The 23,510-nt window shown below is 44.1% G+C and overlaps 1 protein-coding gene across 1 annotated transcript in view; it reads right to left on the minus strand.

The window, feature by feature from the left end:
• The window catches only part of LONP2 (lon peptidase 2, peroxisomal), a 52,078-nt gene that overhangs the window by 19,483 nt on the left and 9,085 nt on the right, over window positions 1–23,510 (minus strand). The window contains exons 4-11 of the mRNA XM_081119733.1: window positions 22,168–22,290; window positions 18,441–18,604; window positions 17,010–17,104; window positions 13,497–13,755; window positions 7,577–7,718; window positions 6,252–6,402; window positions 4,151–4,277; window positions 484–611 (exon numbers count right to left, since the gene is read on the minus strand). Coding sequence (XP_080975859.1) covers window positions 484–611; window positions 4,151–4,277; window positions 6,252–6,402; window positions 7,577–7,718; window positions 13,497–13,755; window positions 17,010–17,104; window positions 18,441–18,604; window positions 22,168–22,290 — 1,189 coding nt within the window. The remainder of the gene's footprint in view (window positions 1–483; window positions 612–4,150; window positions 4,278–6,251; window positions 6,403–7,576; window positions 7,719–13,496; window positions 13,756–17,009; window positions 17,105–18,440; window positions 18,605–22,167; window positions 22,291–23,510) is intronic.

Genomic DNA, 23,510 nt, shown 5'->3' on the forward strand with positions numbered 1-23,510 from the left:
GTGTGCTGCAGAATTTTAGTAATTAGTTTATGTGCCATGAGATGAAAATGGTTGAAAACTGCTGCCTTAGCCCGGCCGGGCGTGGCTCAGCGGTTAAGCATCGACCTAGGATCCAGGCGGTCAGGGTTCGATTCCCGGTCAGGGCACATGCCCGGGTTGCGGGCTGCAGCTGATCAATGACTCTCTCATCATTGATGTTTCTCTCTCTCTCTCCCTCTCCTTTCCTCTCTCTGAAATCAATAAAGATATGTTTAAAAATAAAAAAGAAGAAAATTGCTGCCTTAAAGCATTAACACTGAGGGATTCCAGCTATACCCTGTGCTCTCTGTAGAGAGCCTTCTGGACGCAATCCCTCCTGGGCCAGCTCTTCCCCGGGCGCGCTGACCAGGACCAGGGTGCCAGTGCTCAGGACTGCCCAGCCGCCCTCACCTGCCGTCTGCCTCTGACGCCTCCCCCGCCCGAGAGCCCTGCTCAGGGTCAGACCTTCTGCCTCCTCAGAACGGTCCAGCTTGGCTTCTCTGTGCTGTCCTTCCGCGACCTTCACGGCAACTGCTCGGCAAATGGCCCCCAACTTCCTGTCCAGAGAGCGCACGCCCGCCTCACGGGTGTACCTGCCATCAAAGAACAACCTTTTAGTGTGGGCTGAACACCACCTGTGGAAACAGGCAGAAGTACCATGATTAGCATTTACCCTCAATGTGTAAACAGTGTGCATTTAAAAGTTCATTATGTTTTCTTGAGCACTAAGTCTCTAATATTAGAAGTTCTTTATAAAAGTACTGTCATTTCTGAAAGATGCAGATGTATTTGCAGCTATAGCTCGTCCCTCTATACAGTCTCTTGAACTATTACCCTAGACTTACAAATGAATTCTTGGTTCTTCAAAGTGAAGTTGGCAGCACACAAGACATCATTTTCTCTTTGAGAATGTGTAAGTGCTTTCTTAAACAAAATTAGTCAACTTAAGAAAATTGTAGATAGATTTATTATACTTCAAATACTGCTGAAAAATTCAAAACACAGGACTTTTTCCCCACGAAAGCAAAAAATAACCTGAGACCGAGATCTAGTTTGTGCTGGCAACCGAGCGAGCCACCTCTAGGGTGTGTTTCCACTGCAGAGACTGCAACGGGGGGCCGCTGAGTGACACAAACGCCTGACTTTGTGTAAAAGACACTACATGTGCTTAAGCAGAGCTGTCTTACAAAACCTCTACGATCCACTCAAATCTATAAGCCATTACGCAGTACAGCCATTTCTGGCCACGCAGCTTTGGAAGGGTGTGAGTGGGCGGGATGAGGTACAGAATGCAGTTTTATGTGAAAAACTGGATTTGACTGGCAGTCAGACATATATTGGAGACTGTAGGGAAGCAGACTTTTAAGGTTCTGGAAAAAGACAAATTAAAGCTCTTGGAAAAACGCTCTAAAAGTAAAACTCATTCCCATCAAAAGGATAGGAGGCTGTGAAGATAAAGACCACAGTACACAACCGCACATAACCCCAGTAAGGAGGGAAACAGGGCGGCATCTTAAAAATCAATCAGCCCTGGCTGGCGTGGCTTCGTGGTCAGAGCGTTGGCCCACTCACCGGAGGGTCTTGGGTTCAATTCCCAGTCGAGCACGTACCTGAGGTGTAAGGTTCGATCCCCGGCCCTGGCCGGGGCGCCTTGTGCGGGAGGCAGCCAATCGATGTGTCTCTCTCCCTTCGATGTTTCTCTCCCTCTCCCCCCTTCCTTCTCTCTCTCTGAAAATCAATGGAAAAAGTATCTTAGGGTGAGGGTTAACAACAACAAAAATAAACCAACACATAAAATAAGACCAAAAACCCGCTGCAGCTTCCCAGACAAGCATCTGATCAGCTCGGACGAACCGTCTGGACGGGACAAGAAGAGGGACTGAGGAAGCTGACAGGGAGACCCACCGATGCGCAGACACGGCCGCAGGAAGTTCAGGGTGAGCTGGAGCAAGCTGACAGTCACAAAGACAACAGCGACAATGAAATACCTTTTTATAGGCATTTTGGACAATAAGGGGCTAGGAACCAATGCAGACAGTTCAAGGCGAGCAGCTGACTGCAGGAAGGAGACACCCGCCCTATTTTGCACCCCCACACCGTGAAGAGAAGCGCCTCAGTGTCCAGCAAGAACCGGCTCGTTTCCTTCGCATGATCTGGACACGAAGGTGCCAACTTTCGCAAGACATAAAACCAACATCCTTGATAATCAGTAAGATGCAAAAAATTGGTTTGCTGCAATGGTAGCTGAGACTAACAATAAAATACACACAAATTGCAAACTTCCACATTTGGGCTTAAAAAAACCCCGCCCTATGAATACAGAATGGTATAGGCCAAACAAAGCAGAAACTCGCGTGAAAAAGAACTGAAGGTGTTTGTAACTGAGTGCAACAGAGAGAACACGAAGAAGCTAAGAATCCAGAGCTACAGTCATAAACTAACACAGCCAGAGAGAGCGAGCCGGGTCCTCTCACGCCGGGAGGGCCGAGCTGCACTGTCCGGCAGCAGAAGGCAGTCTGGATGCTGAAGCCGTGAAGAGGGTCACGAGGAATGGGAAAGAGGGCAGGAACGGCCAGTCTGAACAAGAGAACATTTACGGGTTGTGAACCAGAGACAGCATTTTTTTTAATGCCAGAAGGGCTGTACAGGGAGGAGTTGTACTGAGATTCCAGGTGCTCCCATAGGGCAGAACTAGAAAATCGCACCCCCTCGCCCAGCAGGCGGCAGCGAGCCCTCTAAAGGGGAGGATCGCAGGCAGCTACTCACGCTGGGAGGAGAGCCGGCCGAGGTGACTCCTAAGCTCCCTCCTCCTCCCGAACATTATGGGTCTATGACTACGACACAGGAAAAGATGAGAACACATCCAGAGATGAAAAGCCATGTCCTGGGTCTAGTCACTCAGTAAATATCTAAAACATGCCAGAACTAGCAAATACCTGTGTTGTTTTAAACATATTAAAACTGATCAGAGAAATGCTCTAATGTCCATCACTTTTAATACCAGGTGTTTTGAGCTAACAAGTAATAGGAAAGAAATAGTTCTTCAGGCAACAACTGGGAAATACAAATAGAGATTCCTCTTCAAGCCATTGTTTCGATCCAGATAAGCTATGGATATTTTATTCCATCACTCAAATTTTACAGGTGGGAATGCCACCGGAGTCTGAGTGACTTCCTGAAAGCTGCTCAAAGGCACCAGGGGGTGATCTGAGTAAGGCTACTACTGGAGGACTTCGGCATATAAATCACATAATTCATTTCTCCTGGCATTATCCACACAGCAGATCTCAAGTTAAGGAAAGGAACTCCCAGGTCAGATTTAGTCTTCCTGTTATGTATGTAAATTTAAACAGACTTCCAAAGAAGGCTGGCTTAGATCAAACAGCAGTCTGGCCAATTCCAAGTCAGAGTCCAAAAAGAGGAGACATTTCACTTCTCCTGAACAGCAGCAGCTGCCAGGAAGGGCTGCCTGCGAGGGCCTAGCAGGCTGATGGATGGGCCAGGTGATGCAATGGTCTGCAACGCTGAACAGCCAGGAGAACTGTAAGAGGCTATTGCAGACACAAATTCTCAACAGGGTGCACTTTCCATCCAAACAAGCAGTTTGTAACTCAGACTGAGCAATAATCTGAGATAATTTATGTGCCGCTCGCCACAGGCTTGAACACTTGATGGCTAACTTGGGAAGGTACCGTCTCTATTGTTCCAGCGTTAATTCTGAAGATGAAAACTCGAAGGATTTTAAAAATCTCTCAAAAAGAAGAAAAGAAAATCTGAATAACTTAAAACTGATGTCTGAAAGCAGCATCTCACATATTAAAAGAATTCAACTTTTAAGATCTGGGCCATACAAGTTGTCTCAATATTTTCCATGTTTTTGGGTCTTAATGTACCAGATACATCCCTTATACCTTACACGGCTACTGGGGAAGAGTTGAAATTCTGGCCCGAGTCGAGTCCTTTGCTGTGAAGATACTCTCAATGCTGCCCCTCTGAATTCCTGCCTAATGCGGAGGCTCCTGCAAACCGCTAACGGTGGGAATGCTTGTTGGCCACCCGCTGGGAGTGATGGATGCAGTAAGCTGCTGTGTCAGACTCAGCATCTAGAGAAGCGGCAGCATTGTTGACTGACCTGGTGATGATGTCCAGAGTCGTGACCTGGGGGATCTGCACTTGCTGGGGAGTCAGCCCGTGCTGTTCCAGCTGCTTTGGGATCAGGTGCCTGTGGGCAATCTCTATCTTTTCCTCCTGTGTGTACCCTGGAAGAAGGAGCCTTGGTTTGCAATTATTCACATGGCTTCCCAGTGCCGTGCTTTTAAAGAATGAACTTAAGTATTATTTCAGCTAAGATTATACAATCAGAATAAAGAAATTTATTCTCTAATCAGCAATTGTTAACATTTCCAACTTTTGCCCGGCCGGCGTGGCTCAGTGGTTGAGCATCACCTATGATCCAGGAGATCGAGGTTAGATTCCTGGTCAGGGCACATGCCGGGGTTGTGGGCTTGATTCCCAGTAGGGGGCGTGCAGGAGGCAGCCGATCAATGACTCTCTCATCATTGATGTTTTGCTCTCTCTCTCTCCCTTTCCTTTCCTCTCTCTGAAATCAATAAACATATTAAAAAAAAATTTTCCAACTTTTCCCCAATCAAAACAAGCATTTACTAAGCATAGCATTTGAAAGTCTTTTGATTAAATGATATGTCTCTGAAGGGAGAGGAAGAAAACCTCAGTCAAATCTTAGAGATAATTATCTCCTTAGCTCAAATTTGAGTTATTTTATTATTTAATAGGAAACACATCCCTTTTCTTAGCATAATTTGATACATAACTGAAAATACTTAAAACACAACCAGATTTAATTAAATAAGCAGTGGGTTCCAAGGGAAGAGCCACACATAAATTTTAGCAACAAAGCAACCCCAAGACAAAGGTGTCCTATAAAAGACTTTCCCCTTGATGAGTTGGAGTCATATATATAATTTATATATTTAAAAGATTTTATGTTCTTGTTTATTTAAAGGCTCAACGAGTATAGATTTCCTTTGTCTTTAAATCTGTAAGACAAAATTCTCCCTAAACTAATTGCCTCCTTTCCACTGAACACGCAAAAATTAAAAAGATGAACAGATAAGACATCTTTTGAGTAGAAAAAGGAAATAAATAGCAGAAAAGGTAAGAGAGAAGATAACCACGCCTGCAGGAAGGTGCCACCACATGCCCACCCTGCACATTAGTATATCTTATGACTATCTGCCTGAATTTGGAGTTTCCAGGCAATTGGGTTTTGCGACTTACTTATTTTAGTCTCATAAATATGCACAAAGCAATTTTTCACTCCACCCTATTTTAAAATAAGTACAGGAACTGGCAGGGCTCACAGATAACTAAGAAATACAATTATCATTCACTTGATAGTAAAATTATATTTCAGATTGATATGAAATATGGACTTAGATTGTATTAGAATCTAAATTACTCTAGTTTCATTTTAACAAATACCCACTGATATCAGCTGTCTTCTAGAGAAAAATAATTGAGACATTAAAATAAGATGAAAACACGGGGATTTATTTACTGTTAGTAACTAAAGGACTTTTTGCAAAAAACAAACAAACAACAAAACAAAACCCCTATGTGGCTGCTGCAGCCAACAGGAATGTGAAGCAGCCTGCGCGTCTGTAGAAGGCGAGGCGAGGTAAGGTCTGGCCGCTCTTTGTGACCACCCTTCACTTAATGAGAATGAATGAGTACACTGCCCCAGTAGAAAAAGGAATAAATAGCAGAAAAGATGTACAAGGAAATGGTACGAGACGGCGAGAACTTCAAAATCTGATGGATAAGAAGCCACACTGACCATGTGAAGATCTGGTTTTGGTTTTTAGAGAATTACTTTGAAAAAAATTATTTTAATCTATAATTTTAGAAATTGCTTCAAAGAAAAATGCCTTGCTTTTCATTAAAAAATTAATTACTCTTTAATACTAAGTTCCATCTGAACTTATTATGCAAAATTTATTCCTGAGACGCTCACCTGTGCTGGCTAAGCAAACACAATCCTGCTGTTCAGACTTTGAATCTACGTGAAGCTGGTTTATTTAGCTGACTTGGAACTTGGGAAGATGATACATGGCAACTTTTTACTCAAGACGCCACAGCTCGACCAATTTTAAAGGGTTATGTTCAGAAAGACAAGAAATATCAAATAACGAACTTTTTTATGAACCAAGTACCTGGCACCTGAATGATCTCCATTCTGTCCAACAAAGCAGGTGGGATTGTGGCTGTGGTGTTGGCAGTTGCTATAAAAAGAACTTGGGAGAGGTCAAAGGCCACATTTAGGTAATGATCTGTGAAGTTATGGTTTTGTTCCGGATCCAACACCTACGGGGGAAGAACAGACATTAAACAAATGCAGCGGTTCCGAGGGAAAGCCTATGAAGGAAGAAATGATGTATCAGCAAGGCTGGCATTTCTGTCCAATACAGTTAGTTGGGAAACCTGGGACAACGCTAAAACCGGGCCTCCTCTTCACATGCCACTCATTCTAAATACTATTTTTCATAAAAACGGAACATGTTGTATGTCAAAATTTTTGACAACATAAAAGCACAAAGAAGCAAAAACTACCCTTCAGCTTATTCTTCCATCTTTCTGTTAGTGACTCACCGTGTGGCCATCTCACTAAGTATCAACCCTACAGAACCAGTTCTCTCCTGGAGACACGCCCTCTCTGCTGTGGGAACAGAAAGTGAAATGTGTGCAGAATTCTGAAATTCTTAGGTAACAGGTAACATAATAATTAGCATGTTCCTCTTCAGACATTATCAGCAAGTCTGGTACAAGTTTTCAACTGAAAGGGGAGTGCCAAACAAGAGGAAACCAGTAAAAATGACCCTGCTGCTATGTTCTGATCCAGCACAAGGACAAACTCACTTTAATGAGCACATTGTCAGTATCTACTAAAAATATTTCAAATGGATGAACTAGATAATTTGCCAATTAGATTCCAAGACGCTGAGCAATGGTACCGTGTTTATACTGCTGCTGGGGAGAGGCCTGCAGAGGACTTTAAAGAAGGTTCCAAGCGCCTCCCACGAGCTCTAAACCTCTCTCACACAGCCACTTTCACTGGATTATAGATATAAACAGGGTTGGCATACATACACAAAACAGAAGTAAAATGTGCAACACAGCCGTGCCATTGTGACACTGGATTAACCAACAAAGGCCGAAGTGCAGAAGAAGGCACGGGGGACCCCAGGGAGAAGGAGGCTTGGTGCTGCTTTCTGTAATAACCCTGTGGGATTACTGGTCTCTAAACAATGAGCATGCATAAAGTTCTGATAAACCATTTGATAAAAACAAACAAGAAAAAAATGAGAATTATTAGAAAAAGAAATCTCTAAGATACTTAAATTTAAATATTGAATTGCTTCAGACTTCAGTCTGTCTGAAACTGGTTTTCCCGGGCTAGCCCACAGCCACGCACGTGCACTGAGTGTGGTGACCTCGCAGCCACGCTGCGACGGCAGCAGTCGGATTCTCCAAGCCTCACCTCAAGCAGAGCTGCGGCAGGGTCGCCCTGCAGACTCTTCCCCAGCTTGTCGACCTCGTCTAACAGGAACACTGGGTTGTTAACCCCGACGGTCTTCAGGCCGTTGATGATGCGGCCAGGCATGCTGCCCACGTAGGTGCGCCTGCGGGGCGAGCGGAAAGGACAGTCAGGGCCGGAGCCCCCCACTCGGAGGCCGGGAGCCGGAAGCCAGAGGGAAGGCCGTTCAGTTATCACGGTGCTGCCGCGAAGCCCCACGTGCATCACACTCCTAGCCTCGATTCATACCTTATTTTCTATTTAAGTTCGGTTGTAAGCACCCATGGTACTGGAGCAACTGTATCTAATTTTGGCCACTTAGTGACTGAAAAACATTACACTTAAGTGACACAGTTATGACTCTTACTCTTTGAGATTGCAAGATGTTCCAATAAAACTTTAATCCCCATGCTGCTCCCTCCTGGCACCCCTGCCCCCAACACAACCAGCTCTGTGCACAGTGAAAAGGCTGCCCAGGCTGGTGCATCCTTATCGTCTCCATGAAGGAGTCAGAATCCAGTCAAAGGGCCACTCAAAATGCGGACCCCCCAAAAAGAAAAATTCCAAACTCTTTTATTTTCAGAGGCAATCAACTGTCACTATTCATAGTGAGAGGATCTGGAGTCAACAGTATTTATATCAAAATTCCACTAATCCTGGCCACTGAATGAAACTGTGTCCATCCTGGCACAACCAAGTTGAGCCAGATACTGTGGTCTGCATTACACTGGTACAGGCGGCTTCACCACGTCTGAACAGGGGTCGTCTATGTGATGACGACACGTACAGGGTGTGGCATGAAATAAAAACACTATGCTTGTCCAACCGGACATAGCGCCTTTTCTACAAAGCCAGCACACACTATTGTGAGCAGCAATGCACTAAATCTACCCTGGCCGGGTAGCTCAGCTGGTTAGAGCTTCGTCCTGATACACCAAGGTTGCGGGTTCGATCCCTAGTCAGGGCACATATATAAGTACAACAACAAAATCAGTGCCCCTCTCTCTCTCCTTCCTCTCTAAAAATCAATAGGTAAAACTTTAATTACAACCTGCTGTCTAAGCCGTGTGCTGTCTGTGAAAGAGACGAAGGGTGATGCCTGGAAGAACCGTCAGTGAAGAGTGGGGCAGCTGTCTCCCCATCCACACAGCAGCCTCCATTCTGCCACATGACTGGTACAGAGTACAGATAAACAGTGTGACCTTTGAAACGATGAGAAAGCCTCAGAAATATCGTGGGAATGCCCTTCACCCAGGGAGGGAGACCAAGGCCCTAGAACCAGACACAATAACCACGGTCAGTTACAAGGCGGAGTTAGCACATTTGAGATTTCAGAATGGGATACAGGAAGGACAAGACTCAAATTAATACAGTCTCTGAAATATTCCCCAGAGAACTGACAGATTTGCCAGTATTCTGTGATAAGTAGGGAAGGAAGACAAGACATTTTTTAAAAAAACCCTAAAAGCCTCTAAGCATCATTTCTTGCTATATTCATTACTTTTCCTCCCCCGTTTTTGAAAATTCTAGACCTAGAGTCATGGAGAGAAAATAATACTCGAGGCAGGTGCCCTTTCTAAAGGAGTAGAAATCTAGATACCAGTCACCATATACAAACAACTCCTGCTAAATCTTCCATTGCTTCCCGCAGCCCAGAGAGTCCGGTCCAAGCTCCTCTGTCTGAAGCTCAGGCTCTTCACAGCCCTCCCCCAGCCCTCCTAACTTGCTGCCACTACGCTCCTGCTTCATCCACAACAGTATCCTTTTTACCTTTGTTAATATGGTGCCTCCTGTCCGTGACACCCTCTCTGCCTATGCAAACCCCAGCAACTCCAAGAAACGTCCTGACCTCTCACCAAGTGCCAAAACGCAGAGTCTACAGCATTTAGTGGCCCCACAATCATTGGATGCATATGTCCAACCTAGTTTCCAATCACAGGTACTAAGTATATAGTCTCCTCTAAAGAACCAGTGAGCAGATGCTGGACACAGGGCTGCAAGGCTGTCCCCCAAACAGAAGCTGTTTCTCCCATTTACTGAGGCACCATGTCAAAGATGCCAGCACCCAAAGTACCTTTTGATCACCACTGTTAAGGTCACACAGTCTTTGAATTCTGCTTCAGACAAATTGCTTGACCTAAGCCTCAGTTTCCTCATGTGTTACAACAGGGATAAGAATAGTGCCAACCTCATGGATTATATTTAATTTCTATGAACTGAATTAAATTATTTAAATGTAACACTTAAATATAAAAATGTAAGTTGCGAGAACTGATAGATGGGAACAGACTCTGTGGCTTACAAAAGTACAGAGAAATCCCAGCGGAGATAAACCCAAGCGAGAAATGTTGAGAAGATAGAAAACCTACATTAGTTAGCACGGAGCAGAAACGCGGCTGCTCTTCCTTCAAGCTGCTCAAAAGAACAGGAACAAAACCATGGGCCGACGTCTCGTCAGACCACTATTACTTCCCCAGTTTAAGATTTAAATGTAACCGAGTCTTTCTTTTTCTTCCCCATCTCCCACCTCCTTATCATTTAACTCTTTGGCTACTTTTAAAATCAATTCCTAACACATCAACAGGTACTTGTGGCAAAAGGCTGGAGTCTGGAGCCGGGGAAACAAGGCGAGCCCGGGACCAAACCAGAGACGGACGGGACAGGAACACAGGGCAGCTCTGTCTGTCCCGGCTATTTTAAACTGCAGAACAGTGGTGCCTACTCAGAGGCAGGGGAAAACAAACTCCGCCTGAACTCTGCTTGTGAGCACGTGACCAATACTCCAATGCCAAGGCCTGGGCATTTCCAAAACGTCCAACTGTCACACGAAAGTACTCGCTCCCACCCACCCCAAGGTCGCGCCATGATCCTCCAGCCTCCCCACTGTGCTCCCCTCCCCCGCCCACCACGGACACGGCATAGACTGGGCTCCCAACCTCTCCTCTCCCCAACAGCCGCACCCCACTCTCCACCTGCTTCCCAACAGGCTTTCAAATAGAGTCCTCTCCAGGCTCTGAGTCCCCAGTGGCACAGGGGCAGGTGGCTGTCGTCTCAATGGAGCGCCCGCTGCCGCGGTGGCTAAGTGGCACTGACCGGAGAGGTGTACCGGGAACCAGGTTTAACGGTAACAGAGCGACTCAGGCCCGCACACCTTTTACAGCAGCAGCAACCTCAGCCTCTGTCCGTGCCGCACACACCTAAAAGCTTACTTCATAGCTTTTAGGCAAAAATACAACCTTCTTTTACAAAACAAGTTCTTATTTTCTTTATATTCAGTTCTCTCAACGACAGTCACACACATTAAAGTATATTCACTGGAAAAAAGTGAACACATTTTATACCTACCAATGTCAGTAGATTTAAAACAGAGATCTGTTCACAAGAAGAGCTGAGAACTATGACATTACATTTTGCCCATCGACAGCATCATAAAAATACATTTCCCACAATCTTGCCACACAGATTAATCATGCCAAGAACAGGATCTGTTGGGCACAATTTAAAACTCAGATTGAATTTTATAAAAGTTATATCGAAACATGTGGATCTAAACCTGTCCCCCTGTGCATTTAGTTAAAATAATAACAAAAGCTGCTTTTATGAAACACTGCCTGTGTGCCAGGCTCCAAGTGGGCACTTCCAAGCCTCGCTGATTTGTCAGTTCCGATGTGGAAAGAAGACAGCCTGGCTGGGCGTGGCTCAGCAGTTGAGCATCAACCTAGGATCCAGGCGATCGGGGTTCGATTCCCAGTCAGGGCACATGCTCGGGTTGCGGGCTCGATCCACAAAGGGGGCGTGCAGGAGGCAGCCAATCAATGACTCCCTCATCATTAATGTTTCTATCTCTCTCTCTCCCTCTACTTTCCTCTCTCTGAAATCAATAAAGATATATTTAAAAAAAAAAAAAAAGGAAAGAAAGGCAGATCCCCTGTAAGTCGCATACCCGCGACCTTCATTTCACATGACAGGATCTCCACAAGCTCACTTTCTGAGTTCCACCAAATGCTCCACAACCGGGTGCTACAGCTAACCAGGGCAGAAGTAAACCAGAGCAATCCGAGGGACCAGTCAGGTCAGGTGAGCGAGGAAAACCTCCCCAAAGCTCCGGAGCCAAAGTGAGAAGATTTCAGCCCTGGATCCAGCTTCTCCAGGGTTGGCCCCAGATGCCAATTTCTTTACAAAAGCCAATGACAGCCTCTAGTGGCAGAGCGAGGACAAGACAGGCCAGGTAACAGGCCCTTTGAGATTGCTTCCCTGACCTCACCTGCAGCCCTCACAGCTTATTTACAAAAAGTTTGGACTGATTTTCCTTTAATGCATAATAAAAATATTAAAAAGAACCATTTTCATGTAAGTTTCTGAAGTTTCCTATCCTGACCCAGGACCGATGATCTTGTGAACAGGCAAATAGAAAAGGTGTTATAAAAGCATCATACTCTTTTTTTTCCACACTCCAAGTTTAACCCACATTCACCAAACTGAAACTATGATTTAAGTCGCCCTTGGCCACGGCAGCTGCCCACTGCTGGCACTGGCCCGCCTGTCGCAGCTTCACAGAGAATCTGGGTTTCTTTACAGCAATACGACTGAGGGAGTGATCTATCTTTTTTTTTTAATCCTCACCTGAGGATATTTTTTCCATTGCTCTTCAGAGAGAGTGGGAGGAAGGGGGGAGGGAGAAACATCGATGTGAGAGACGCACATCAACTGGTTGCCTTCCACACGCACCCCAACCCGGGCCAGGGATCAAGCCTGCAACCCAGGTATGTGTCCTTGACCCGAATCGAACCTGAGACCCTTCAGTCTGCAGGCTGATGCTCTGACCACTGGGCCACACCGGCCAGGGCGGCATGATCTACCTTGAGAAAGAAGTTTTATACTCAGTTTCATTACTTTGACTGGAAATTAGGCAGTTTCTTTAAAAACATTTAAACTGTAGTTTAACTGACATATAATGTCTTACAGTTTCAGGTGTACTACATTACACTCTGTGCAAGCATACCCTGAAGGCATGATACACTTTATATTTTTAAAAAATACGTGTTTGCTGATTTCAGAGAGAAGAAGGGAGAGGGAGAGACAGAGAGAAACATCAATGATGAGAGAGGCATTGATCGGCTGCCTCCTGCAAGCCCCCTGCTGGGGATCGAACTTGACACCTGGGCATGTGCCCTGAATCGAACCGTGATCTCCCCGTTCACAGGTCGGTGCTCAGGCACCGAGCCACGCCGGCTGGGCAGGCATGATACACTTTCACACACACTGAAGGTGATTATCTCACAACCTGCAACTGCTATGAACCCTTAAACCGAAGGACAGAGGCTCGTGCTTTCCCAAACATGCCCCAGTCTGAGCAACAGGGAATAGAGACAAAGACTCGCACATGTGAGTCTGACCCCAATGTCTGGTTAACCACTCAGTTCTTACAGTTTAAGGTATTTTTACAGAAAGTGTCAAAAATGCAAGGATAAGCCTCAAAAATGACCCTAACCTTTCTCCTTATAACTTACACCCTTCTGTACACCAGCCCTCCTAAAAGCAAGTTTAAACTGCAAACATAACACGTTTGTTACCGAGGGTCTCTCACTTCCTCCCTCCTGCCCTGGCCTCGCTGCACTTCTTCAAATGCAGGAGCTATGGCCATTATTTTTGAAATGCTACTGGGTCAAATGATATAAGGCAGTATAATACCTAGTCATAACTAATTTATAGCATGCGAAAATTCCAGGAGAGCTGAGGGCACCCCATTATGGCAAGGCTCCACATCCCTCTCGCTCAGCATCCCAAACAGCCCTTTCAGAAAAAGGTGTGCATTATGCTTTGGCTTTGGGGTGCTCAAGTCAACTGAAAAGCAAGAACAGCAGGTTAACCGAGAGAACTGTACCTGTGTCCTCGGATGTCGGACTGGTCACATACTCCTCCAAGCGCAATCCTGTGGAACTCTCGCCCTAGAGTCTTGGCCACGGATCTTCCCACACTCGTTTTTCCAACTCCAGGAGGGCCGACAAAACACAGGATGGGGCCCTTCAGGTTGTTCTTCAGCTGTCGGACAGCCAAGTATTCCAGCACTCTCTTCTTCAGTTTTTCCATGGCATAGTGGTCATTATCCAGAAGGATCCGGGCTGCTCGAATGTCCAGACGGTCTGTTGAATAACCCAACAGAAATCATCTCAGCACATGGGACTTTTAAATGGAAAAACTCCTTTCAAGGCTGACAAGAATCTAAATATTTTTTTAGGAAAAAGATGTGACAAGAACAGACTTGGATCCTTCTAAATGAGTCTTTAGGGAGACTGGAACTTGTGGGGGTTTTTTTGCTTAAGAAAATTTAGTATCTACAGAAATAGTAGGCATTACACAAATACTCAAGGAGTTAATACACATATTTCATCTGGAATGATTTTCTAGATACACATTTCTATGGCAATGTAATTTCTATAATTCTATTTGTGCTGGCATTTGTTCCTTTTTAAGTGCTTTTTTTTCTTATTACTTCTGCTCATTCTAGAAAACCCAATGACATTAATAAAAAAGAAAGAGTCACCCACAACCTCATGCCCCTGTGGCGGCATCACTACCTCCTTTGGTAGTGTTATTGCAGGTGCTGCGTGTGTGTGTATCGTCTTACATACCTATTCTCCAAAATGGTAATTTTATGAGGCCTTCAAGTGTCAGACATCTTTCAGTGTCAAACGCATCTTTCAGTCACACTTTAGTGGCTCCCCAATGTTCCATCATTCAATTATCCACTCACTTAACTAAGTCTCTACTGTTGAGCACCAGGCTGTCTATAGATCTTTATAGGTAAAGCACTCTTCCTGGCACATCCCTTCAGCTGAATCTCCACATGTCTGACTTCTTTCCTTCCACCAATCTTCTATAAGCAGAGTGCTGGCTGAGCAGCGACACATGTAATGTCATTATAGGACTACTGATTTTAGTGAGAGTCCCAGCTGAGCGATGAGGCTTCACTCAGAACCCGACTAATAAATACATGAATGAACGAGAGAGCAAGTTTCCCAATGCTTCTGCAATGCCAACCCTGACATCAAAACCTAGCACAATAAACACAAAGAAAACTCCAGGCCAATCTCACTTTGTGTATCTAGATATTGAAATGTCCCAGTGAGCCCTGGTCAACGTTGCCCAGTGGTTAGAGCATCGGACTGCACACCGAAGGGTCTTGGGTTCAATTCCCAGTCAAGGGCATGTACGGGAGCAAGCAATCGATGTGTCTCTCTCACATGAATGTTCCCTTCTCTCTCCCCTCTACTCCCTCCCTTCCACTCTCTTGGCAAAGCAATGGAAAAAAATATCCTTGGGTGAGGGTTAAAAAGTCCCAGTGGGATTTATTTTAGTCGTGCAAAGATGAGCTGATGTTAGGTTACTGATATATTTATTATATTACCATATCTAGAGAAACTCTTTCCATCAAAATGTCACTTTGTACCTAAAAAGGCAGTTTTACAATACAATATCCACTCCTGATTAAGGTTTAATAAACTAAAAATAAAATTCTATGTAATTCAGAAAAAACAGAGAACACTGTGAAGGAAAGTCTTCCTAGAAAAATGTCAAATATTTTATTATTTTTTAAAATATATTTTTATTGATTTCAGGGAGAGGGAGAGAGAGAGATAGAAACATCAATGATGAGCGAGTCATTGATTGGGTGCCTCCTGCACGCCCCCTGCTGGGGATCAAGCCCGCAACCCAGGCATGTGCCCTGACTGGGAATCGAACCCTGATTGCCTGGATCCTAGGTCGATGCTCAACCACTGAGCCACGCCCAGTCGGGCTATTTTAAAAGTAAGTTCTAAAGAAAGATCATTTCCGTACTATATAAATTACTGCTTTGTGTCTTTTCTATACACGACATATTTTTTTTCTGATTATTTTTATGATTCAGAATACATGCTTTCTATTTTTTTAAAAAATATATATATTTTTATTGATTTTAGAGACAGAGGAAGAGAGAAGGAGAGAGAGATAGAAACATCAATGATGAGAGAATCATTGATCGGCTGCCTCCTGCACGCCCCCTGCTGGGGATTGAGCCCACAACCCAGGCATGTGCCCTGACCAGGAATCGAACAGCGATCTCCTAGATCATAGGTCGATGCTCAAGCGCTGAGCCACGCTGGCTAGGCCATGCTTCCTATTTTGAATAATACTTGTGGTTGTAAGTAAAACATTTAAAACTCACTTGACCACACATTTTCCTATTTACAACTGGAAGTCTGAGATGGTCCCTACCAGCTCCTGTTCAGGATGGGAAATTAGAGACCTATCTTCTCCAGCTCGTTTGCTTTCCTCTCTGCTTTTGATAGCCTGGGCTGAGGTGGGCGACTCTCTGAAGAATTATGAAAGGCACGGTCGTGGTTTCCTAACCATACTCACAATTCCTTAGACGTAATTCTACGCAGGACTGCTTTAGGTGCTCAGCACAGGCCCTTTGCCCCTAACTCACCACCTTCTACTCCCCGCGGCACTGCTGCCGCGGGAGAAGTGTTCTCACCCAGGCCCACGAGGGTTCTGCTCTCGCTGAGGACCCACAAGCACGCTCTCAGTTTCTGGCACCTGGGTGGCCCCTTCTCTCCTTGTGAAATGGAAACTGCCCTGCCCTGGTTCCCATCGTCTGGGCTGGTATTGTGAAAAATGGGAGTCAGCTCCGTTCAGATCAACACTTTGCCCGCAAATCTCTACAACTACCCGGTATAAGCCCGTAAAACCTCTGGCTCGGGTCTTTAATTTTATTATCCTCAGGCCATTACACTATGTGCACCCTGCATCTCTCTTAAGTCATTAGTTAAAATAAATCCTGCCACACAGAACAGTATTACCGAGAAAACGCCACATCTCCAAATATGACTCTTGGTGTTCTCAAGTCATCTAGCTGTTCTGCTCCCAAACTGAGCAGCCAGCCTGTCCTCCAGGGAGAAAATATCACAAATGCATCACTGACACCTCCCCCCAGCAAAAACACCTGAACAAAGAAGCTGGGCAGAGGAAATGAAGCAGAGCAGCTAACTTTCCTTCCAGGTCTGAACTGCAGGGAGCAGGGCCTGTCCAGCTCTCTCAGCAGGATCACTGCACCTAAGAGGTGGACCCTGGAGAGTCAAGAGCTAAGAGAGGGCTCTCCATACCAAATGGCACCGAGAAACACATCTCACCAACCCCAGAAAACCCCACTTCTCTAAAATCCGACACAAGGCACTTTCAGGTACACCTTCCTCCCATCTAAATCCGAGACCGAGGGGATACCGGTTCAGTCTCTAAGTGACTGACATCAAAAACTAATGTAGCAGAAAGACAACTGATGGGGAGTGTTTCAGGAGACTCTGTGTGGCTCTGAGTGACAGTCAGGTGGCACCAAAGCTGTGATTCGTTGGCTCACCGGTTGTACTTTTGTTCCAAGGAAGCTCCACCATGAGTTCTAGGTAGTTTCTAGTCAGAGCATATTCTGGCATCGACTGGGGCATTTTTTTGAGTCTGTGGGGAAAGAATACATAGCAAATATGTTCAGGAATAAAGAATTCCTAAAAACAGAAAAACCATGCTTATCTCCATTTCTTGGTCAGACATATAATACATATTTAAACAAATCTGAAAAACTTTTTAAAAAATCTAGTTAATAAAACATTTATTTTGTTTTGAAGGTACATTACAAAGCAAAATGTACTTATAAAACAAAGTTAAAGTGATATCTGCAAACTGGAGGCAGGGTGGGGACACTGTATCCGACTTTATCCTTGAAATGTGGCCTGATCAGAGTGAGGACCTTGCAGAGAGTCACTCATCACAGTTAGATCTAAGTGCCTCACCGTGCATGATACAATAAGTATGTATTTTTTATACCAGCGGTGAAGTCAGCTCATAAAAGCAAGCTAACATCAGATATTTAATAAAAAATGCAACTCCTATAACACACAGTGCACTGCGTGTTCTCTACACTGTGGATGGTCTACACTTACTAACGTCAGAGTCAACATGAAAGGTTCCTCAACTACATCTACTAATGTTAACTGTGACCCTCAGAAAGTCAAATCTTTAGTTAGGTTCCTTATGCTTCACAAATAAAATAAAATAAAATAAAATAAAATAAAATAAAATAAATAAATAGAATAAAAATAAAATAAAATAAAAAAATAAAAAATAAAATAAAGTAAATAAAATAAAATAAATAAAATAAAATATAGCTATAACGTTACAAGTATGCAAATTAAAAAAAAAGGGTTTTCTATTTAACTGAGATTATTCAGAAAATGTAATCATCCCAAATAAGGTCATCAAGGTCTTCCTGAACTTTATCTGGTACGAAGAGAAACTGACAGCTCCTGCCCTCTAGCGCATAATCTAAAGGAAAAGTGGCACATGAAGAACACAATAAGTGAACAAACACCATGTCTGCACAATGAACAGGCAGCTAGAGCTGAGCACGTCCCGCAGCACACTGCAGGGGCAGGGGTTGTGTCACTTACACTCAGCATTTCAGAAAGAGATTAGGGCAAGTGGTATAAACTGAGGAGTGCTAAGAGTGTTTAGAGTCTCATTCTGGATGAGCAATGAAGAGGGAAAAGTGTCCCAGGTCACGGCTCTACCCTGGGAATTCAGGAAGTCGGGAAAGCTGAGTTGACGATGCGAGGACAAGGTGGACAGAGTGGTCCATGAGCACATGACATAGGAGAAGAGGAGAGACCCGAGCACAGAAAGCAAGCGTCAGTTTTCAGGTTGTGGTGCAAAGTGGCAGATCTGTTGCCACGGCAACGCTCTCCCCCCCCCCTGAACAAGCCAAATGCAAACTGGAAGGCAGCTCGGAGAGCCCCACCTCTTGATCTCCTTGACGCAGACCCTATGGGCCTGCTCTGGCATGCTAGACGTTCGGATTTTTCTCTCCAGCATGACGACGTCATCATTATCTTCCTCCTCGTCTTCATCCTCCAAAGTGCCTGGGACGTGCGTGAGCCTCCTCAGAGGGCGAATCGCTACCACCTACAGGAGGGAGGCGTCAAACCCAAGTCAGCACAGGCTGGGGGCAGGGTCCTCGCCACAGGGAACCTCAGACCTCACGCTGAGCAAATATTTTTATGGCCAGAGTCTGAATCCTCAGGGGCTAAAGCTCGGCCTGAAACCTAAGGGGCACAGCGCACAAGAAGGCAGAATTTAAAAAGCAGACCAAGATCCGGCGGCCAGGATTCTTTGGTACCTGCTTACACGAAAGAAGGAAAAAACCAGGAAACTGAATCCTATAAATAATCAAAACATGTAGGAATTACCTTTCTTGGCGTCACCATTGCAGCCACTATTTTCTGGGTATACATTACCACCCACCATTCGCAACTGAGTAATTTCCATTTTTCCTCCTACATTACAACATTCCTACCAGCTTTAACCTTCTCATCACTGGTTCCACCACTGGCTCTATTCTTTGTCTTGGACACACAGAACAGTCTTCCTCCTTCCAGTCCTCTCTCACCTCCACCCCTCCCAGTTAATTGCACACCAGTGACTTCCTTCCCAAAACGTGGCTTTCAGCTCCCTTCCCCGTCCTTACCAGTTCCTTCCTGCTCTGTACTTCCTACTGTGGCTTCTGTCTCGGTCTGCTAAAATTGTTCTTTGAAATCCAACAGCCATGTTTTAAACAATCATATTTTAAAACTAACTATGTGCCCTTTTAAAATTCTCAATCATTAATGCAATAATTAAGCTCTAGCCATTACTGGTGCAAAATGATATACTGGTATTTAAGCCTCAGAATTTATTCTTTTAACCTATGAGATTACCCATTTAATACACTCTAATATAAAAAGTTAAAAACACAAAGCAGTAGCTTGGCCAGGTAGCTCAGTTGGCTAGAGCACTGCCCCGATATAAGGTTTCCGTTTGATCCCGCCAGGGCACATACAAGAATCAACCAATGAACGCATAAATAAGTGGAATAGCAAATCAATGTCTCTCTCTCTTTCTCCTCCCCTTCCTCACTCTCTCTAGAAATCAATCAATAAAATTTTTTTAAAAATTAGGAAAGCAGGGATAATTAATATTTAAAAGAAAACACAAAGCAGTAAACAAAAATGTAATTTTACAAAAACAGAAATATTAAAAAGTATATACTTTGATTCTTACATAAGTCATTAGCGGGTAAAATCAATAAAATATATTAAAGTATGAAAACTGAAAATAAAATATTTTATTTTTTTTAAAAGTGAGATTAAGCCTGGCCGGGCATGGCTCAGCGGTTGAGCATTGACCTTAGGATCCAGGAGATCGGGGTTCGATTCCCCGTCAGGGCACATGCCTGGGTTGTGGGCTAGGCAGCCGATCAATGACTCTCATCACTGATGTTTCTCTCTCTCTCTCTCTCTCTCTCTCCCCCTTCCTGTCTCTGAAATCAATAAAGATATGCTAAAAAAAAAAAAAAGTGAGATTAAAAGTAAAGCACATCAGCCCTGGTCGGTTGCTCAGTGGTTAGTGTCAGCCCACGGACTGAAGGGTCCCAGGTTCGATTCTGGCCAAAGGAACCTTGGTTGTAGGCTCAATTTCCAGCCCCGGTCGGGGCGAATGCTGGAGGCAACCAGTTGATGTGTCTCACATCGATGTTTCTCTCTCTCTCCCCCTCTCTCTCCCTTCCACTCTCTCTGGGAAAAATGTCCTTGGGTTAGGATAAAATAATAATAATCATAATAATAATAATAAAGCACATCAATTATCTTACTGTTGAGATGAAAGTACGTTTTTATGCAGTTTCCCCCTGGCTGCTAAAAAGGGCACCTTTCAGCCCCCAGCAGAAAAGGCAAGGAGGTCGATTTAGACTAACTCCAAATATTACCGTTTCCTCTATTTTCAAATAGCCGTCAGCTGTTTCCTAACTTTCTGGAGCAAGCTGAACCATTTCTTTTTAAGCAGTGCTGACATTTACTGACAGTAAGCAAGGTTTTCTGTCTCCCATGAAGAGTGTGCACAGCTTTGCCTCTGCACAAGATAAAGAACTGAGCTAATGGTCTGACCTCAGGTCTGTGGTGTTTGCTTTAAACAGCACTTGTCCTGGAAAGTACACATCTGAGGGGTACTCCGTCTCCCACCCTCCGCTTGGCCTACGCGACCGCTCCTCCTTCAGTCCCACCAGGGAGGAAGCCTTCACTCCCACTCTGACCGTCAAACCTCTAACGTTACCCTCAACCTTTCACCTAACCCCCGACAGCCTTTAGAGACCCTTCTTCACACCTGTCCACAAAAGTGTATTTTCCTGATCTTCACTCGGCCAACACACAACAACAGTAAAACCAGCTCACGGCGGGTTTCAGCCAGACCTGCCCTCCATGGAAGAGTCACGCACGATAGTGAAGGTATCACAAATCAATGGACAACTGAGTCAAACAAAAGCTCTCTGGGGAAAAATGCAACTGCTATCTTCACCCCATTCACCCCATTCCAATTACATGTGGGTTAGAGAGCTAAGTGCTTTGTAGAAGTCAACTGAAGGACAACTAAAGAAAAAGTGGGTGCCTGTCCAACCTTGGGAGGACGGGGGACTCCAAGCTTACCAGGCAGAGAGGACTCAGGCTGACTAAATGAAGATCGAAACTTATCAGTCAGAAACACAAAAGTCACATACGGATACAGTCCTTGTAGGGAGCAACCCTGCAGTCTGCTCTCAAACACCTTGCTGACCGGTCACGCGTTAACCTGTGTCTGCACTTCACTGCTCAGTGCTTAGTTTGCTGTCCCCAGCTTTCCCCTTCGTTACGCCTGCCTTTTTCTCAGCTCGGCAGTCCAGAGACATGACGAGCAGAAGTTTTAAAAGATCATGTTTTACAAAAAATAGTAACCAGAGGTAAAAAAATCCCACTGGGGTGTGCAAAGTATGTTCTTCTAAGGGAAAGCGTAGTGAAACATGATATGTGTGTAGAACTTGTTTAGTACCATTGCATGCAGACACACGTTATGCAATATATCACACACAAAATTTTTTAAAATAAGATATAAAAAAATATTAAAATATATGCAATATGTTTAATTTCAATGTATGGTAATATAAATATAAGATATGATAAAATAAAGTACATTTAAGTTTACTTAGATGCTTTCATTTACTATTCAAGTACAGAAAAGTAACCGGCCACTTGGGCAAATCCTGGCTCAAAATAGCCGGTCAGCAAGGTGTTTTAACATTACTTGTTTCGTTAAAAAGTTCTACTCAGACACAGCAGTTACTTGCTAATCTTTAAAATATAGAAAACACTGGAAAAAACACAGAATGTTTGGCTAAAAAGGAAATGGCTTGGTAAATCAATCATCCTTTTTGATTCCCAAAACAGAAACAGAAAATGACAAAATGTTTACATGCGTAGGAAAGAAAGATTCGGGCCTGAAAAAGGGCTCGAGGGAAACATACGGAAATTGAAAATTCTATCAGCAACTTGAGTGGTAAGAGACAAAGACCTTTTTTTCCTTTGTTCGTTTTTTTAATTCCTTCATTTTTTCCTTCAAAAAGCCAGAATCTTATATCCCATAACAACAACGGGGAACCTGAAGAAATGGATTACGAGAAATACCCGCTTATCATCGTCTTGCTTGTGTTTTCTGGTTTTCTGGAGCAACTTCAGGCCTTCGATTTGTCTGACGAGCAGCGGTATGGTCATCTTGAACCGATCCTCCAGACTCACGGCATCTAGAATCTAAGGAAGCAAGAGTGAGTCCATTGCCAGGCTCGTGCTCTTAGAAACACAAGCTCCGGAAACAAAGCAGGCAGGGTCCCTGACGTAAACTGTTAGCTCCTCTCAAAAGTCACAGCTACACTGTGGCCAACGCAACTACATTCACTACATTAACTCAGCAGGTTGCTTGAGAGAAAAGACAAAAAAAGCACCTTGAGTTTTCATTGAAAAATGAAGCCACAAGTATATTGTTCCCAGAGCAAGAAAACACACACACATTGTATGGCAACTCTGTCTGGGAATTATTCTCTTAAAGCCTAGAATGTGTCTACATATTAGGTCTGAACAAATTCTAGTTCAAAATATTAAAGCTTTACATACACAAGAGACTAGAGGCACTTTTAACCACCCGCCACTGCCCGTCTGCCTGAGTGATGACTGCTCCCCACACCTCAATGTGACTGGTGTACTTGCCCGTGCCCCTGGCCAGGTGACTGGTGTTTCCACACCCACTGGTTCCTACCAGTTGAACTGAATTCCTGTGTTTATACCCAGCCTGCTTGGATTCGCTGCACTTGCTATTATAATTGCTGGATTTAAGCATTAAATACACTGATAAAATAAGGAGAGTTGTTTCAGTAAAAACTGGTTCCAGTTCTAAGAAGATTCAATAAAGCAGACAGCTTAAAATACGAAACTTACAAACATACGTTTGTAAGAGAACTTTTATGGTTTGGGGGGAAACATGGAAATCTAAGATTTTGTAGTTGGATTATTTGTCAAGTGTCTTTAAAATTCATTTCACTTTTAAGAAATAGAAACTGAAAATTATAGCTAATGCATCACAAGTATGGTTTACGTAGGAAACTTAAGAATGCTAATAAACCAGACCCATGCCAGAGAAAGGTCACAGCTCCACAGGTTCACAAAACAGTGAGACAAAGTATGTTTATATATTTAAGTTATTCTTTGCTTTAGCTTTTCCCATAAATTGACAAACATCTAGTACTGATAATGTGAATAAAAGCCATTGCTTCTATCTATCTATCTATCTATCTATCTATCTATCTATCTATCTATCTATCATCTATCTATCATCTGTCATCTATCTATTTTCTCCTTTTTTTAATCCTCAGGAGAGGATATTTTTGCCACTGCTTTTCAGAGAGCGTGGAACAGAGAGAGAGACATTGATGTGAGAGACACATCGACTGGTTACCTCCCGCACACCCCCGACTCAG

This window comes from Miniopterus schreibersii (assembly GCF_964146895.1).
Source record: "Miniopterus schreibersii genome assembly, chromosome: 18".
Classification (NCBI taxonomy): Eukaryota; Metazoa; Chordata; class Mammalia; order Chiroptera; family Miniopteridae; genus Miniopterus; species Miniopterus schreibersii.